Source organism: Vipera ursinii (genome assembly GCF_947247035.1).
Source record: "Vipera ursinii genome assembly, chromosome: 3".
NCBI lineage: Eukaryota > Metazoa > Chordata > Lepidosauria > Squamata > Viperidae > Vipera > Vipera ursinii.
The window spans coordinates 188,904,822-188,923,395 of record NC_139516.1 but is presented as its reverse complement, the minus strand read 5'-3'; the positions used below and the strand labels follow the sequence as shown (position 1 = coordinate 188,923,395).

The window sequence follows — 18,574 nt, the reverse complement described above, 5'->3', positions numbered from 1 at the left end:
TCCATATACTAGTTTAGTAGTATATAGATATATTGGCTAAATGTCAGGATTTCATCTATATTGGTATGTACCTGAAGCTAGCACAGTGTATTATACTTTTTTGAATGACCTACAATCTTAAAGAATGTTAAAGAACTTAAAGAACGTGTAAAATATCTGAGACCCATTACTTCTATGGAGCTCAAATTTCCATAAAGTTCACACCAGTTTTATTTGCAAAGTTGAAGCTATTGCAGAGTCTCCATGGTCACTTAATCATAATTTCCAATACTCCCTTGCAAGCAAAGTCAATGGGAAAGCCAGAAGGAAGTTAGAAGTCACTTTGGCTCCCACTGTTTGGTCCGTCCATGATCTTTACCTGTTTGGGTAAGTAAATAGTGTCCTATTATTGAAGCTTGTTTGCCATTACAATTATTTTTCTATTTATGATATATATACAGTACTTCTTAGATAGTTATGGGACTGTCAAGCATTGGGGTAAAAAAGCCCCATGGTCAGTGTAAAGTCGCGTGCTTCACATAGAGACAGACACAGAGCTAGGGTAAAGATGAGTTTATTCTGAACAGTACGAACTGGGGAAACAGGGGAGCCTGGCGTCTATTTGTACCTGCCCAGGTGGATGGCATCCAATCAGTTCAAACCTGGGCTTCCTGCCAGTGCAGGTGACAATGGGTGTAGATCCTGGCTTCCCACCAGGCTGACCATGCCTGGGGCTGTCAACAGCTTAACTCATTAGGCTTATCCTGAGTGAGCAGTTATCGCCCCGGAGCTGTCCAGCCCCTCTGCTGATCTGCACCATCAGCCTCCTGCTGTGCTGTCCTTTGTGTATGCTGGGAGGCATACACTGCAGTCAGCCTAAAATTTAGTGTTCATACTGCTCACATCATATTGCAGTACCTTTCTCTCAAAGGGTGACCAACAGGTCACAAAGTTGTCTAACATTAATTAACCACAAGGCTATTTATTTGAGGGGATTTACATATATACACAAGCAAGAAAAATAAAGAGAGGACTGGACTTTAAAAAAGAAGATCTAGACTCTCTTATTATTGATGCTTTGTCATAACATCTATTTCTTGCTAATCATTACTCTTTTAAGACAAAAGAATTAATTATGTTCAGTTTTGTACTTTGCCAAGCTCATAATAAAACCACTATGTTTAATGAGCAATCCAATCATTTTTAAAAAATAACCTTTAAAATGTAAAGATTTCAAGTTTAAATGATGGATCATATGCCTGTGCAATTCAAGTAATTACCAGCTATAAGAAGTATTCTGTTCTGGGAATCCATTTCTCAGAAATATGGGCTACATATCTCTGTAAAAAGTTAAGAAGTTTTTAAGTGGATTATTTACAACATTAATCTGGTTTTTTTGCCAGAGTGCTTATTAGACTTTCCTGCTGGTAGATATATAGCCAAATATACCATAATTATAACAGATCAAATGTGATATCTAAGAAAGGATTGAAATATTCCTCCAAAAGTACATTTTTTTCCTTGTTCATTTCTTTCCCATCCCCCCAGAGCAACTTTCTCCTCTTCATGTGCATGTTCTCACTATTCAGATTTGATTTAGTGATGCCCAAGGCCTCCTTCCTAACCCGCTCTATTATTTAGGCAATTCTTTTCATACTTAGAATATAAAATGGAACTATTTATAACATTTTCCTGTCAAATTTTCAATAAATAAGATTAGAAACAGCACAGAAATACAAACTCTTTGGCAAGCAAGGAAAAAATTAGTCTACTAGAAAGTGATGGCAAGGGAAAAATTCAATAGCTGTGTAGGGCAGAATAAATATTATACACAAATGAATGTAATAAACCCTAGCATCTTTATTTTGTTGCTACTTGTGTAGGGGAAATTTGGAGACGAGAAATGCCAGGAGAATGCTCAATCTTTTCCTTCTCAACATCTGGTCACACATGCCTTTTTGGAATAAACATACTGTAGAACAACAGTCCCCAACTTTTTTTGGCACCAGGGACCAGTTTCATGGAAGACAAAATGCAACCTAGATCCCTTGCATCCTCAGTTTATAGTAGGGTCCATATTCCTATGAGAATCTAAAGCCTGATGATCTGAGATGGACCTGAGGTGGTGATACTAGCGCTAGGGAGTGGCTGCAAATACAGATGAAGCTTTGCTCACTTACCCGCTGCTAACTTCCAGCTGTGCGGCCCAGTTCCTAACAGGCCACGGACCAGTACCAGACCATGGCCTAAGGATTGGGGAGCCCTGCTGTAGAGGGTTCATCCATAGCCTTTTAAATGTTAAAAAATATTAGTCTCTGCATGCCACCAGAGACATCTATTGGGGTGGCCTCATTGGATATAGAACATAATTTTTGGGGCCATTTGGGTCATGGCAAGGTAAGTGAGCATTTAAAAAAAAGGGTGTGCTATGGGCATGGTGCTTGGCGATCTGAGATGGAGGCATTAGATGCAATTCTCTTCCATCTTTCCATCAAAACAGTGAATGAAATATCATTTCAATGTTATAAAGCCAGTCAGATTTGGCCACGTTGGGGGGCAGGGAGGATGATGAAGTTGTGTCCCTTCTGATGTTACTGGACTACAATTCTCATCAACTGGACTGCTGACCATACTGGATAAAGTTGACAGAATTCAATTCCAGATATCTGGTTCATTATTCTTGGCCTAAGTAATGTTACTGAATGCAAATGAAGTCATTTCAAAATAAGGACAAAGCTTTTCAAACATTTTTAATGAATAAAATGTGCATATGTGTGCTTGTCTGTGTGCATTTATCTTATTAGAAGCAGCAAATAGTTTTGTCTGAGTTTTAGAATCAGACACAAGTATTTTGCAAACATCAGCTAAATGTAAAGACACTTGTACCAAATGTTTTATTTCCTTCATGTTTGAGTAAGTATTGGAAATAATTAAAATCAAATTAAGCTATGAAATGTTTATAAAATAATCATATTTAGCTCTGAGACAATTCTATTAAGTTATCCCTCATGCTTTCAGGAGATAGTTATGAATAAATGCCACAAGGATGAGATGTCATCCTATCGTTCTTTTAGCTCATTTTTAAATTTTAGAAATACATCATAAAAACATTTGTGATGTTAAAAATATGCCTCATTTTCTACAGATAAAATGCACATTAAATCCTAAATCTTTCATAAAAAATCAATTGAGTTCAACCCAACATATTGTAAAATGTACTTTTAACACAAGTGAAATATACAAAATGTTTACTCACCCCTTTTCCATTCATAAATCACAAGAACTTAGTTATTTATGGAAAGTGCTGATGATAACCAAAATATCCAGGCACAACAGAAAACCCTTTTTAATTTTCAGGGCAGGTACCCCAATGAGATTATTTTTCTCCTTGCTAAGACTAAATCTAAATTAGCAAGTTAGGGGCCAAATTAAATATTTATTTTAATAGCTGAGTGTAGGGTTATCCCCCAAAGAAAATTATATACCAGTAAACAGTACTAGAATGCAGAATAGTAGTAATGGACATGTTTTCCCTCTAAATATTTTAGCCAAGGGGAACAGGATTTTTCATCTGGATTATAGCTCAAATTCTAAAAATAAATGTGGGGCAGCTGTAAATATTGTTGAATATTACATTGTGACTGGCAAACTAAGGTCTAGAAAAGGATTCTATAGACTAGTGCATTATCTCTGAGAATATGAGCAGAATTTCCAAATTTGAACCGTAATATGATTATGGCTGCTTGATTTTTTTTTCCTTCCAACTCTACTGCTCACAAGTAAGGATTGCAAGAAGACTGCTAATGAAATGAAGTAATATTCATTTTATTCATTATATTTATATGGTTGCCCATCTCATGAAAAACATGACTCTGGGCGGCATACAATAAAAACCATAAAACAATGGTATAAAAAACAATGAACCCAAAGAATTAAACATATTATTCTATCAAGTTACTTACTTTATGTAGCTTGTAGTATTGTTCCGCTCCAATTCCCCCTTGCTCTTCTCCAGTCCAAAGCACCAAACGCAGAGTTCTTTTGGGCCGGAGTCCTGTTATTAGATAGAAAATAAACAAGCTTCTCTCTCATCTCAGCCCCTGAAAGCTTTTTTACCATTTTTAGCATCCTAAGAAGCCTGCCTTAATGTATTAGGAGGAAAAAAAATAACATTTTGCCTATCATGGAAAGTAAAACATTTATTTTAAATGCATCTCCTCCCAATCTGTCTCTTTTTTCGTCTCTCTGCACTGTTTCTGAAATCTCCACCCTGCCCCATCGCATTTTTACAATCAAGCTAATTTCTCTCTTTTTTTCTTCCCTCATTTAAGCACACACACACACACACACACACACACACATCTTTTTACATTTCTTTCTATGTGCTTTCTTCTTTTTCCACAGCCCACTTCTGCACAGGATTTCTGCACTCCTAGCACCATTATTCCATTCTGATTCTTTTTCTCCCCATCATTACTCTACATCTTTTAGCATTTCTGAAGTAACAATTCATGGCAACTCCCCATCATTGTACAGTAGTGTGATCCAATGGTCTGCAGGTGGTCTGCATTAAGGTTTTATGTGAAGGCTGGGTGATACCAGAGTGGAAATCTTCCTTGCTTTCACGCTTAAGCTACACACAAAGACAACCAAATTGTTAACAATATAGGTCTGTTCCAATTGTGTATAAATAATCTGTTTGGGTTTAGGTTTTTAGCTGGAGAAAATGGTCTGGGGTGGAAGAAGAGTTAAACGACTCCAGGAAGGGTATGGTTTAGCACTCCTGCTGTTCCTGGTTCACAAACTGGGAACTAATCATAGGATCCCAAAACAAAGAAAGGCTTCCAGACAAGTTCCCAAAGGCACCTGTTGCGCCCACCCCAGTGTCTGCTGTTTGCTGCCTCTTTGGCAGGCAGCCAAAAATTTTGTTCTCCACCCCCCCATCTGCTGCTGCACTGAGAGGAAAGGGTGTGTTTATGGTGTTGCCTATCAATATCTTCCAGAATAAATTTTGCAAACTGTGGCAATGAAAGAACCCCAGGAAACGCATTTGTTTGCATCCCCAATAGGTTTTTGTGTAACAAGCTGATAGTCCTGTTTCTTCCAATCTAGATTCACAAAAATCTATGATTTTTTTTGAAACTCAGTGTTGAGAGACAAGGCAAGACCATCTGTGTTTTAATGATATTTATGAAGGAATAACCTTAAAATTAAATATAAGCCATTTGAAAGCCACCTAATACATTTAAGTCCATCTATATTAGATTCAGCCCAAGTGAGGCATGCACTAAATTCTTTTACCCTTTCAATAGTTACTGTGCATGAAGAAAAATTACTTGAAATGAGAAACACAGGTAAAATGAATCCATCTTTCATACAAAGCAATAACTGGGTTTGCACTGTGCATTGTGTTATGGTTTCCTTAAGTATAGATTTTAACATAAAGTAAATATCCAAAACATACAAATTCTAGAGATGTTTGATAACATGAACTCTCGTAATCCAAAATCAGTTATGGACAAGTATATTGAGTGGACCTTGTTGGGTAGTACAAATAAGAAGCAAATTCTTCTTTGAATGGAAAAAAAAAGTATTGACTGAGCAGGATTTTTCAACATCCATGCAATTCTCCCGTTTGTTTGCTGGGATTGAAACAGAGGTATGAGATGCACATATGACATGTTAACTATATATCAATATTAGACAACGAAGATTAACCAATGGAATTAGTCCAGCTTTTCTGAAGTTCTTACTTTCTTTCATTACAGATCCATGAGTTGATTTATTTTAAATCCATTTAAAAGAGTTGAAGTAGAATATAGCTAGGATGCATATGACATGTTTCATGAGGATTACTTATTTACTTTTGGTAGTTTCTCCTGTCATTTCCATTTGGGCGTGATGTTGATGGTAAAAAAGTGATCTGATTTCACAAGACATAAGAAATTCCTTGAATGCCGCTAGTATTTAACAGTCTGAGTGGAAATGTATTTGACACCTTTTAAAGACCACCTCATGGCAATGCTCCCATCTATCTATAACTTGTTTGCAGAAAATAAAGCCCAGTAGCTACATATTTAGAGACATATTTTATTACAGCCTTTGCCTCATGTGTCAGATACAAGAATAAGATACAAATCTATGCAAGGAATGCAATTAAATAAATATTTCCCCACAATACTCAGAATCCAAAATATTACTGTGATAATTCACTGGATCAACTGAAATACTCTAGCCAAGTCCTCTCTTTCTAACAATTTAATCCAACTTTCTAAATTTACAATGTAAAGTAGAATGATGTATTTACCAGAAAGGAAGACAACCATTTCTCAAGGCATAGCTAGGAAGAAGAGAGGGAGGAGTTATTTTGGGAGGCACTAGTCAAAAGGATCATTATTTACATCAATTATTTTTGGTTTGAGTATATAGAGATACTCAGTGCTTTTTTTGTAAAAGAAAAAGGTGCCGGAACTCACATATGTCATACAACCCGCCTTGCCTACCCTACAAGGTTCCATCCAAAAAAGGTGCCGGAACTCCGTTCTGAGCGTTCTATGAGAAAAAAAAGCCCTGGAGATACTAAATAAACAAGAAGACTTCTGAATATGTAGGTTCTGTAGTTTGAACAGACTTCTTAGTGGAAGTTGTGAAGAAAGATTATGAACAGTGTTTTGATATTTTAAGACAAGGAGAAAAGACCTTCTTTTTTAATATCGTGGAGGAAGATGTTATTAAATTTGGTTTAAAAAAATGATAGAAGACATCAGTGACAAGCTGGATCAAATTGGACAGGTAGAGATTCTTGGAAAAAGGTGGTCCCTCAAGTAATCCAATCCCAAGGCATGCAGCGCTTACAGTGACAACCAGCCCCTTGAAGTGCACTTGGAAACATGCCAGCAACCAGTGTGGCTCACATATACCATGTATCTGGTAGCATTTACTACCCATGCAGCTGCATTTTGCACCAGTTGAAGTTTCTGAATGCTCTTCAAGGGCAGCCACATGTAGATGTGTTTATTAAATAAATGAATAAAAATTGAATAAATAAAATTCCTGCAGGCTCAAGGCATTTGATTAAATAAGTTCTAGTTATAATTTCAAAGATAAAACTGAGAAACAAAATGACATATAAAGGGAAAAGAGAGATATAAAGGGAAAAGAGATACGCCAAGAGACAAGCTCAAGATTTTTAGTTCTAGACATCTTCCCTTTAGAAAAGTAATCTGTCAATTAAAGATTAATAGACAGGAATAGACATAAGCCTGGAAAAGGTTAGAAGTACACTTGAGAGTAATTGGTGCTGAGACAATAGCTGTGCTCTTTGAGAGGAAAAATAACAATATGTGAAGGTGCTGTGGAGAAGGTTTCTAAGACAAAGATGTCAACAGAGAAGATAAAATTAAACTTGACGAAGACTATTGCAAACTAAAAAAGGGAAATGAAGAATAAGATGCCTTCAACTCTAGTTTGACTCCTGGTGACAGTTAAGAATTTCTACTCTGTAGTCCTCCAAGTGGACTTGATTTTGACACTCTAGCTATCATGGGAGTTGTTTCAGTGATGCCCTGTCCAAATCATATAAATCCTGGCAATTGAAACCTAACACCAAATTAGGAAGAAGTAAAAGTTGCCTAAGTCATTTACTTCTGATTAGATAACTCCTCAGAGTTGATAAAAATACTTGAGAGATGATAAATTCTTATACTATTTTCAAATATACAACTGCTTTCCTTATGACAAATGTGTTGGCCTGTTTAGTACCCTCACTTGCCCTCACATTGTCAAACATGGAGACACAGGATTATCTTGTTATTCAACACCATACGAAACTCTATTTGCTGCCATCTAGTGATGATCAGGATTGTTGTAGCCTTACCCATATAATTAATCTTCTTGAAGGCGACGAGGAAAAGGGGCAGGGAGTATTTTTATTTCGTTTTGTTTTTGCCTCTCTTCCCTGATCCTTTGAATCAGATTTGTTCATCCTCCTGATCGGTTAGCAACCCTGATTCTGATGGTTTTGAGATTTTTTTCTTGCCCCTACCCCAAATATGAACTAACATTCTTAGAAGTTGAATTCTATCAAACCATTTCTCCTTCAATCTTATTCCTGTCTATCTACTCTGACTGGAAGCTATTTTTGAGGTGTCAGGCGAAGGTGTATCCCATTAGCCATTCTGTGAATCTTTTACCTTTTTAAACTGATGATGCCTGGAATTAACTTGTGACTTTCTGCATTCAAAGCTGATTCTCTACCACTAAACCAGGGCTCTTCAAACTTGGCAACTTTAAGACTTGTGTACTTCAACACCCAGAATTCTGGGAGTTGAAATACACAAGTCTTAAAGTTGCCAAGTTTGAAGACCCCTGCACTAAACTATCAGCCTTTCGCTAAAAGTTTCTAACAATTGAACTTACACGTGACCCAAGTCTAAGAAATTGACCACCACTATTCTACATAAGTTCTTTCCGCATAAAAATGCTCAATTTTACTCTTCTTTCTTCTCAGCCGAAGATCCATACACATAATATAAGGCTGTCTTGAGCAGAAAAAAAACACATGTTTCCTTTATCCTTATTTTGGCAATAACATAACACTTTTTTAACCTTTAAACTAGACACTCTGCTATTGTCATTATGTGCCTCTGCTTTCTGAGTGAAATGTAGTGATTTATATTCAGTCCATATTTTTAATATAATTTTCTCTTCCTCACTGTGACACCAACTTCATCTATTTTGATGCCTCACACAACATTCTCTCTCAAACTCCATTTTCATATAGTTACAAACACAGAGAGAGAGAGAGAGAGAGAGAGAGAGAGAGAGAGAGAGAGAGAGAGAGAGAGAGAGAGAGAGAGAGAGAGAGAGAGAGCGCAATGATACAATGGCTGCTTCTGAATGCAAAGAGACATATTATATAGTTAAAAAGTGAATGAAAAGACTGAAATTCCTTCAGCACCAGAACATGTATGGCACATTCACTAAAGGTAATAATAATAATAATAAGTTGGAAGGGACCTTGGAGGTCATCTAGTCCAACCCCCTGCTAAGGCAGGAAACCCTATAACTTTTCAGACAAATGGCTGTCCAGTCTCTTCTTAAAAACTTCCAGTGTTGGAGCATTCACCACTTCTGGAGGCAGGTTGTTCCACTGCTTAGTTGTTCTAACTGTCAGGAAGTTTCTCCTTAGTTCTACGTTGCTTCTCTCCTTGACTACTTTCCATCCATTGCTTCTTGTCCTGCTTTCAGGTGCTTTGGAGAATAGCTTGGCTCCCTCTTCTTTGTGGCAGCCCCTGAGATATTGGAACACTGCTATCATGTCACCCCTCACCCTTCTCTTCATTAAAATACACATACCCAATTTCAGCAACCGTTCACTATATGTTTTAGCCTCCAGTCCCCCAATCATCTTTGTTGCTCTTCTCTGTACTCTTTCTAGAGTCTCAACTCTATACTCAGCTATACAATCTATACTCAGCTATACAATGACAACTTGTATATCACTATTGAGCTTCCTAGGAAAGAGTCAGTCATCTGCCTTTGCTGAGAAATATGTGTCAAAATGCATGACAATCATAATGCAAACTTTTGTAAAAACATTCACAAATTTGAGGAACCAAATTTGAGGAACCTTACAAAATCAGACACTGAAACTGGTTTTTTCCCCTCTTGGGCTTTGTCTGTAAAAATATTATACTGCACATATTATATGCCCCTAGCAAGATTTTTTTACCTTCTATTCTAGTAAACATCTTCTCCGCTATGTTGACTCTCAGCAGCCTTCCTATAGTTTGAGGCCACTAATTTAGAAAAGACAACATGAGAACTCAAATAGCCCATCAGTGAATGTCACTGAAGCTGCCTCTCCTTTCCCTTCACACTTGGAGTAGAAGGTTCTTAATGCAGGTAGTGCTGGGGTACATCTAGCATTGCAAGAAAATAGCATAGCTCAACCTTTCACAGGTAAAGACAAGTAAAGGCACTTCTGGAGGTTATATAATTAAGGAGCGACTTCATCCTCAAGCATAGACCTCTAATTTTGTATCCATTTTATATTCAGTATCCATTAAAGATGCCCTGTTATATGTAACCCCTCACCTTGTTGCCAAGAAAACATCGTCTTAATATATATGCTCTTTGCAGCTATTAATCTCCAGGACAGTCAGTCCTGAGGTAAAATGACCTCTGTAATTAAGGAATCGGAACTTCAACCCAGACTCGAAATATGGTTTCTTCCAATCTCTGTTGAAAGTCAGAGTAGTAGAGGAATAAGAAATACCCATCTGGCTGAGGAATGTGGTGTGAATCTGAATTAAAAGTTGTGGCCCTATTCCTTGGCTTTTGCATAGATGGCATTCAGCCCAGCAAAGACTATTTTTTAAAAAGAACATTTCCCACCTGGATGCCACTGTGAATAAGTGAAATAGGTTTAGACTAGTTTTTCAAACAAGGACCACATGAAAACAATAAAACTAAGTTTGCAAGAATCTCTAAGACAGTTCCAATGATATACTGTGGAATGATTTGGCCTTGACATTTCCTCCATGATAAGTAAAAATACACAATAATTAAAACTTTTTCTGCAATGGTCAGGGTATCCACAGATGATGAATAATTCTTTTTGACCACCCATGAGATATTCTGCTGAAATTTCAAATGGACATGCATCTGCCTTAAGCAGCCTAAGACATGTGGCTTGAGTGAGGGTAAAAATAAATCACAATTATCTCAAATACAAGTCACAGAATTTTATGATTTCCTTTCATCTTTAAAACCAAGCAAGAAATTTCACTTCCTTAAACATTTTGGCTACTTTTGGGGCAGTATTCTTGTACATATGCCTCCTGAATATGGAGCAGAATGAGACTGTTTCTCAGAATGTCAGTATCTTCTGGACTTTCAGGGGTACACAGTGTGATTCTAATGACTTTTGGAAAATGCTTAACTAACCATATTAAAGCTTTTAGAGATCTTAGTATCAGTGAGTTTGAAAAGCCACCTGATGAGTCTATCAAATTAACTATAACTGCGGGAACTTAGAGAATTTGAAATAAATGCAAAAAAAAATTGAACCAAGGTGGAATGTAGTCTGGATTCCCAAAGGCTGCTTTCCAGAGGGCAAAGAGACTGTGGAGGTTGGAAAGTTTGGTTGGCAGAAAAAGGGGTTAAAATGATTCCTCTCAAGACCTATGAACATAGCAAAGGTACCTCTGAGATGTCTTCAGCTCAGTTTTGTTTAAGGATTTGGAGATACCCATTTATCTTTCGGTCTGTTTATCTCTCATCTATCTATCTATCTAACTATCAGAACAAACCAGGATGCAGATTCCTTTCCCCATTCTACATAATGTATTTGTATGGAATTAGTGAATAAACAATGCTTTTCAGACTCAGCACTGAACTTTTCTTTAACTTCTTCAACCACTGTCAGCATTTCTGGAACCTGCTATGCATCTTTAAGGTTAAAAAAAAGTGGTGACTACTTCAGTAGTATTGGCAATTACCAACTTAAATGGCTGCCATGATTCAGAGTGATTTTCATTAGAAATGCTTAAGGTATTTAAAATTAAATTACTGCAATAACAAATTAGTCATGCAGAATCTGGGCAGAATATTATCCAATGAGTGGCCAGGTGAACAACTTTTGCTTTGTGTTCCTTTGAATGATGCTGCTGAACACAAAGGTTCCTGGCTAAATCTTTCATCTGTTCAACCACTGTTCAGATTCTTAGAGCTGATAAAATCAAGGCAGTACCACTGTGGAAATGGTGGAAATGATTTGTAGATTTTTTACATACTTAATAAAACTAAGATTTCCTTTTAAAAGATGGAAACAGTTGGGGAAAAAACCCTATACACTATCTGCCTGCATCCCCATCCCCATCCAGCTTTGTCTTATATCACTATCGTAATCTCTATATTATAATAAGTATAATATCAATAGAGGTTATGACCTCCTCTGATTCTCAGGCTGGCGGACTTTCTGCCTACAGTCTAGGCGGCAACAGGGCCACCTGCAAGTAATGTGGATGACTGAATGCAAGGGGCCATTGGTTCAGAGTCTGAGCCTGGCCTAGGGAGAATTCCAAGCCTTAAGTCAAGCTACCACCTAAATAGGGATGAGCAGCAGAAGTCAGCAGGTTTCCTTGAGAGGAAGCAGTATTAACTCTCTAACTAGGAACCATCACAACCTTTGTCTAAATAACAGGGTGATCCAGACACATTCACCAGGTTGAAATCAAGTTTCCTGCTTCTTGGCTTGTGTTCCTCCAACATTAAAACAAAAAGACCAAAACACCTTATCACCAGCAAACAATTCCCAGGTAAGCAGAAATTAACACCAAGATTATTACTAAATGAACAGTTAATAAGACTCTAGAAAGAGTACAGAGAAGAGCAACAAAGATGATTAGAGGTCTGGAAGCTAAAACATATAAGGAATGGTTGCTGGAATTGGGTATGTCTAATTTAATGAAGAGAAGGACGAGGGGGGACATAATGGCAGTGTTCCAATATCTCAGGGGCTGCCACAAAGAAGAGGGAGTCAAGCTATTCTCCAAAGCGCCTGAAGGCAGGACAAGAAGCAACGGATGGAAACTAACCAAGGAGAGAAGCAACCTAGAACTAAGGAGAAACTTCCTGTCAGTTAGAACAATTAACCAGTGGAACAACCTGCCTCCAGAAGCGGTGAATGCTCCAACACTGGAAGTTTTTAAGAAGCTGAACAGCCATTTGTCTGAAATGTTATAGGGTTTCTTGCCTGGGCAGGGGGTTGGACTAGATGACCTCCAAGGTCCCTTCCAACTACTTCTTCTTCTTCTTCTTCTTCTTCTTCTTCTTCTTCTTCTTCTTCTTCTTCTTCTTCTTCTTCTTCTTCTTCTTCTTCTTCATCATCATCATAATATTACTGCAATCAAGGAAGTACCAACTCTGATAAACAAACTAATAGTAAACAATGGCCATATCAAAGATTGGTTCTGAGGTAGTTTTCTACTTGCGATAGATATGATGGCCATTCCTCCGGTTTTTTCATGTTGAATTCTCGCAGTTTGCCAACCTTTGGCATTCTTTCTATCTGGTTCCTGCGTTCTTCCAGATCCTGCTTCAGACTCAGGGAGTGAGTTCCCTGAGCACGACGAGGTCACTATCGTAGTTGCTAGCCGACCTTGAGACGGGGGGGGGGGGGAAATGCCTCTTCCCTCTGGCATGTGCTGCCTTTCCCTTGAAGACTTCAGCTCTTTAATCGGTGAAGCAGGATCCCACCTTTGTCACCACTGTTAAATAGCAGGTTCTTTGGTGCAGGAATGAAGACGCAAAGCTGAGTACAGGATAACTCATTGTTTATTTTGTGCTGGAACTGTACTGAGGGAAATGGCTGCAACCAGCCGCAATACATAGTCTAGCCCGTAGGCGGCAGCCAATAGGTTTGAATCAACCATTGCTGTCTGGGGATAGCCAATTGCAGCACAGGAGACTGGTAGTCTGGGTTGCTGGAGAGCTGTTAGCTGCTCCAGCAACCCATGTGGTATTCCTCAAAAAGCCCAGTACATAACACAAATCATATAATAAATGTTAATTTACTTATTCATAACCTAATGTATCATCCAAAACTGCTTAATCAAACTATTTTGAGAAAAGACAGGGTGCAAACATGGCTATTAATTGTCAGATTCATCTTTTATACTCAGAGACTAGCCTTATGGGCAACAATGGTGTTACAAGCTGTGTTACCATGGACCAGGCACTAGAAAAAAAAATTGCAAACAAATAGGATTTCACAACTGTCAGAACTATTTGGGAAAATGTATTACAAGAAATAAAGTTAAGGAAGTCTAAGAAGATAATGCCATAAATGTTAGAGCACTATAGTATTTACATAGGTACTTACCAAGGTCTTTAATGAGTGATAATGCTTCCCATGATACGAATGCTCCTCCACCATCATCCATCGCTCCCTGACCCACATCCCAGCTGTCCAGGTGTCCACTAATTAGTACAACCTAAAGAAATAAAAATATTTATCTGAAAATCTGAATTAGACAGTTTGTCCCAAGGATACCTATATACCGTATATACTTGAGTATAAGCCGAATTTTTCAGCCCACTTTTTGGGCTGAAAAATTCCACTTCGGCTTATACTCCAGTCAACAAAAAAAACTTACCGAGGACTTGTGCGCGGCCGAGGCTTTGGTGCTTCCGGGATTGCGCGCACCTCTCCCAAGCCACCGCCGTCCGGAGACCTGCCGAAGTTTGGGGAGGTTTGGGGAGGTGCGCGCGCACCTCCCCAAACCTCCCCAAACGTCGGCAGGTCTCCGGATCTCCGTGCCTTGCCTGCCTGCTTCTTTCCGCTGCGGAAAGAAGCAGGCAGGCAGGTCACGGAGATCCGGAGACCTGCCGACGTTTGGGGAGGTTTGGGGAGGTGCGCGCGCACCTCCCCAAATCTCCCCAAACTTCGGCAGGTCTCCGGATGGCGGCGGCTTGGGAGAGGTGCGCGCGATCCTGGAAGCACCGAAGCCTCGGCCGCGCGCAAGTCCTCGGTAAGCTCCGGGCGGTCACTTGCTTCGCGTCTCCTGAGGGAAGGGGGGGCGACTGGAGCGGGCGTGTTTCCTCGCCTGCTGGGCGCCGCGATTTGCCCGGGGAACGCGCGGGCCCGAATGGCAGCGTGGAGCGAGGAAGCGGACAGCCAGGGCTTCCCCGAGAGCCGCGGCCACACAGGGTATTCCTGTGTATTCAGGCTTGCAAAATGGCGGATCGAGCCTCTGCTGGCGGCGGAGGCTTGCAGAACAGCGGATCGGCTTATACTCGAGTCACGAACTTTTTCCAGTTTTTGGGGGTGAAAATGGGGGTCTCGGCTTATACTCGAGTCGGCTTATACTCAAGTATATACGGTAGGCTTATTCTTTTACCAGATGTAATTCTAGTAATGTGAACCACAATTACATCAATGCTGTGATAGTGTAGTTGGAATGTGCATTGCGACCATCATTTTGTTCTAATGGGAAATTATGATAATCAAGGACTTCAAGTGCAAAAGAATATCTATCAACTTGTTAATATTTAAGGTTAGGTTCTATGATCTTTGAGTTAGTGGGTGTATATTATGGAGGTCACTGACAAGAACAACTTAGTAATATACATCCAGTAAGATTGCTTTTATGGCTTTGATATTTTTATGTATTTTTTGAATTATTTTTTCTGGATGCTTGTCTTTTGTGTATTGTTCAGAGTCACAGGATTTGAGTTGGGCCACCATGCAAATCTCAGAAGCAGTTCCTAGACATTTGTCTTGGTTTGGTCTGTTATGATAAGGCTTAGATTCTGGTGCAGACTCAAAACACGGCAAGGCTAAATAAGAACATTTATTGCATACCAGGATGGAGCCACTTAAAACAACTGACTTTCCTCAGTCACATGAAAGCGCAGTCCCTTCTAATACCACCATAGTTTTAATTCCAGTGGTTTTTTATCCAACTTCCTTCCCAAGGCTTTTTGCCCTGGGTGCTTTGATCCTGAAATGGGCAACTGTTAGATGTTTATAAAAAAACTGACATCTCTTTTCTGAGAAAATGTGGCTCTCAGTTCTTACAAATTTGACATTGTGAATGAAAGTCATGGATGTTAAAAGAAGACAGCTGGCATGAAAATTTGCTTGTTTACAAAAAGGCAAACTGATGAGATCCTTTTCAATCACCTAATTACATTTTTCAACTCTTTCATTCTTTAAGATTATACCTCTCTGGAATCAAAGGACATCCTTAAAAATAAAGCTGATTTGTAAGTTGGTGCTTTTCTGTCCCTTCTCATCTCTTTAGACCTATGCATGAGGATGACACAAACTGAGTGCCCAGAGAGGGCAGGTTTTTACAAGACAGTCTAGAGACTTGAATGATATTGCTGGAAGGATTTAATTTGCCTCCAAATAAGTTAACTTTAACCCAGCCAAGATTATACTGTTTCAGCATTTCATAACAACCTCACCTATTCAACCCCACATAATGAGGGGGAGAAAAATCCAAGCAATAACTGCTATGTATATAATCTGGCACAAGTGTAAATTGCTTACGTTGTTTCATCAAACACAGATGTCAGAAAATGCACGTAGGTCTTGCAATGAATTATAGGTTAGTTTATAAATGAATAGAAAAATAATATATTTAAATGAGGAGCAAAGCAGCAGTGAAAGTTTGTCCTACTAACACAGCATGATGTTCTATGGCAACCAAAGTGGCATAAGTATTGCCTGATAGAGAATTTTTTTTTGTTCCTAGGAAAAAGTCACATTAGTCAGTAGGAAATTTTGAATCAGAAAGTGGTGTGATCTGCCGTGGGATTAGACATGTGTGCTTACAGATTTCAAAATGCTCTTTCCAAGTGCAGTTCTAGCAGATTGAGAAACAAAAGAGAAGAAGCTGCATTTTTCAGGTTAGACCACTTGTCTTTCTTTCTAGCAGCAACCCTCTCTACTTTGACTGCAATCCCTCTAGAGTAGTATTTCTCAATCTTGGCAGGTTTCAGATGTGTGGACTGCAACTTCCAGAATTCTTCAGCCAACCTGTTGGCTGTGGAATTCTGGTAGTTAAGAGTCCATATATCTGAAAGCTGCCAAGGTTGAGAAACGCTGACCTAGGTATAATGGTTTCCATGTTCCATGCTGAAGCAAATCAAGAGACATTTAACAATGAGTAGAACAGTTGTGGTATTCTATAGAAGTGTTCCTATTTGTAAGTTTTCCAGATTTTCCACTATGAGAGAGATATTTTCCACTATATGAGAGAGATATTTTATTGACCCATGATTTTCTATCAATGGTCCACTCTGTGGTGCTGAGGATTCTGTAAAAGCTTTTAAGGATCACAATTAGATATATCAATAACAAATACATCAGGTAAGCACAGAAACTTTGCACAAAATGTTTCCGTATCATTGAGTTTTCTCTTTGAGGAACTCTAGGGAACTAAGAAATATATATTTATTTCCTTACTTCTTTATTAGTTTTGCCATTCCAATATCTTCTCTGAGCAGATACATAATGTATTCAACAATATTATGGATCAACAAAGGAGAAATTTTAAAACAGCGGTTCTCAGACTGAAATTCTAAACACCTCAGTAGAGAAGGATGTCAGGCATTTCTTTGCCTGACATCAAAGATAAAAGTGTGACAGTTGAGTGAGCTTCTTCGTAGCCCCTTTTACAAGCAGGCATGGGAAATGAGATGAGTATTTTTTTAAAAAAAAAATAGCTATCAACCTCTTTGGAGAACATTTTACAGAACCCGACAGGCAGATACGGGAACAAGGATTAATGTAGATATGGCTGATCAGATCAACAGGGATTTGAGATAATGCAACTGCAGAAGAACTAGTAACATAGAATTCAGTCAGAAACTTAACTTCTCTGGGCTTTGGGTTAAGTGATTTTCCCATGTCTTCAAAGATACCTTTCTGAATAGTGCAAGGGAGCCAATAATCCAAAACCCTACAATAATTTGTGGTCTGACATTATTAAAACTCACAAATGAAGGCAAATATATGTGTCCCAGGATAATGTTGCAAGATCCAATCTGGATCAGTCACTAGGAACAGACGTTTTGTTTTCTGAGTTCTCAGACTTCTGCTAGAGAGAAATTCCCTGAAGATGAACTCTAGCACCAATCTGAAAGCTTGGAAGACCAAATCTCTGGTCCTCGTGACCAACCCAGATTGGATCCTGCATTATTAAAACTTTTTAAAGCTTATATCATTTAAGGGTTAATAGTATGATAATGTCCAAACTTATCTTGGGATTCTTCTTTCCTAAAAAAGATGAGACCGATCATGTAGACCTAATAAACAAAAGATTTATGCAAATAATCTAATATAAAGCTTTGGTCAATACTAAAGTAGACAGGTCGCACGCTGAAAAGTGACAGAAAAATTTCAGAAACCAAAAGCAAAATAACTGTCTATGCAAATGTATTGTCCAAAGCGCTCTAGTTAGGAGATACACAATGATCCACAGACTATTGAAAGACAACAAGCTCTATTTAGAAAATCCATAAAAAGATTATAAAGTAATAACACAATATCTTCTTGGTCCTCAGATGGAAATCAAGTCTATTTCTGTCAAGTCTACATTATTAATTAGACTAACCAGAGCTTGTGCTTTTTAAAAACATAACATAATTCTAATTTCCCTTCCAAATAATGATGCGTTCCTTTCAAGCAGTAATTTTTGCAAGTCACAATGATGCCAAAAATAACAACGTATGAACAGGGATGTCCTCATACAAATGCTTCCATTTACATATTTTTTTACCATCATATGAGGCAAGTAGGTCATCACACATCTTTTGTCATTTGATGCCCTTTTCCCACAGACACCCACATTGCTTTTGATGAGGAAGCATGTGCAGAAAAAAGTAATAGCTATTTTCCTTTATAGGTAATTCAGAAATAAAATGTAATTCTTGTAATAAAAATGTTGAAGTCTACCAACATGTGCATTTTTAAGCCATCTGTGGAAAAAGCATAAAACCTGCTACCTTAGAGGTGGTGGTGGTGGATTATTCAGCACATATATTCTACTATTAAGTTGAATGGATTCATAACAATCTT

General features: G+C 38.4%; 1 protein-coding gene across 1 annotated transcript in view; it reads right to left on the bottom strand.

Moving 5' to 3' along the window:
• The window catches only part of CPQ (carboxypeptidase Q), a 161,418-nt gene that overhangs the window by 47,721 nt on the left and 95,123 nt on the right, over positions 1 to 18,574 (bottom strand). Inside the window, exons 5-6 of the mRNA XM_083359551.1 lie at positions 13,868 to 13,979; positions 3,942 to 4,033 (exon numbers count right to left, since the gene is read on the bottom strand). Of these exons, the coding sequence (XP_083215677.1) occupies positions 3,942 to 4,033; positions 13,868 to 13,979 (204 nt within the window). The remainder of the gene's footprint in view (positions 1 to 3,941; positions 4,034 to 13,867; positions 13,980 to 18,574) is intronic.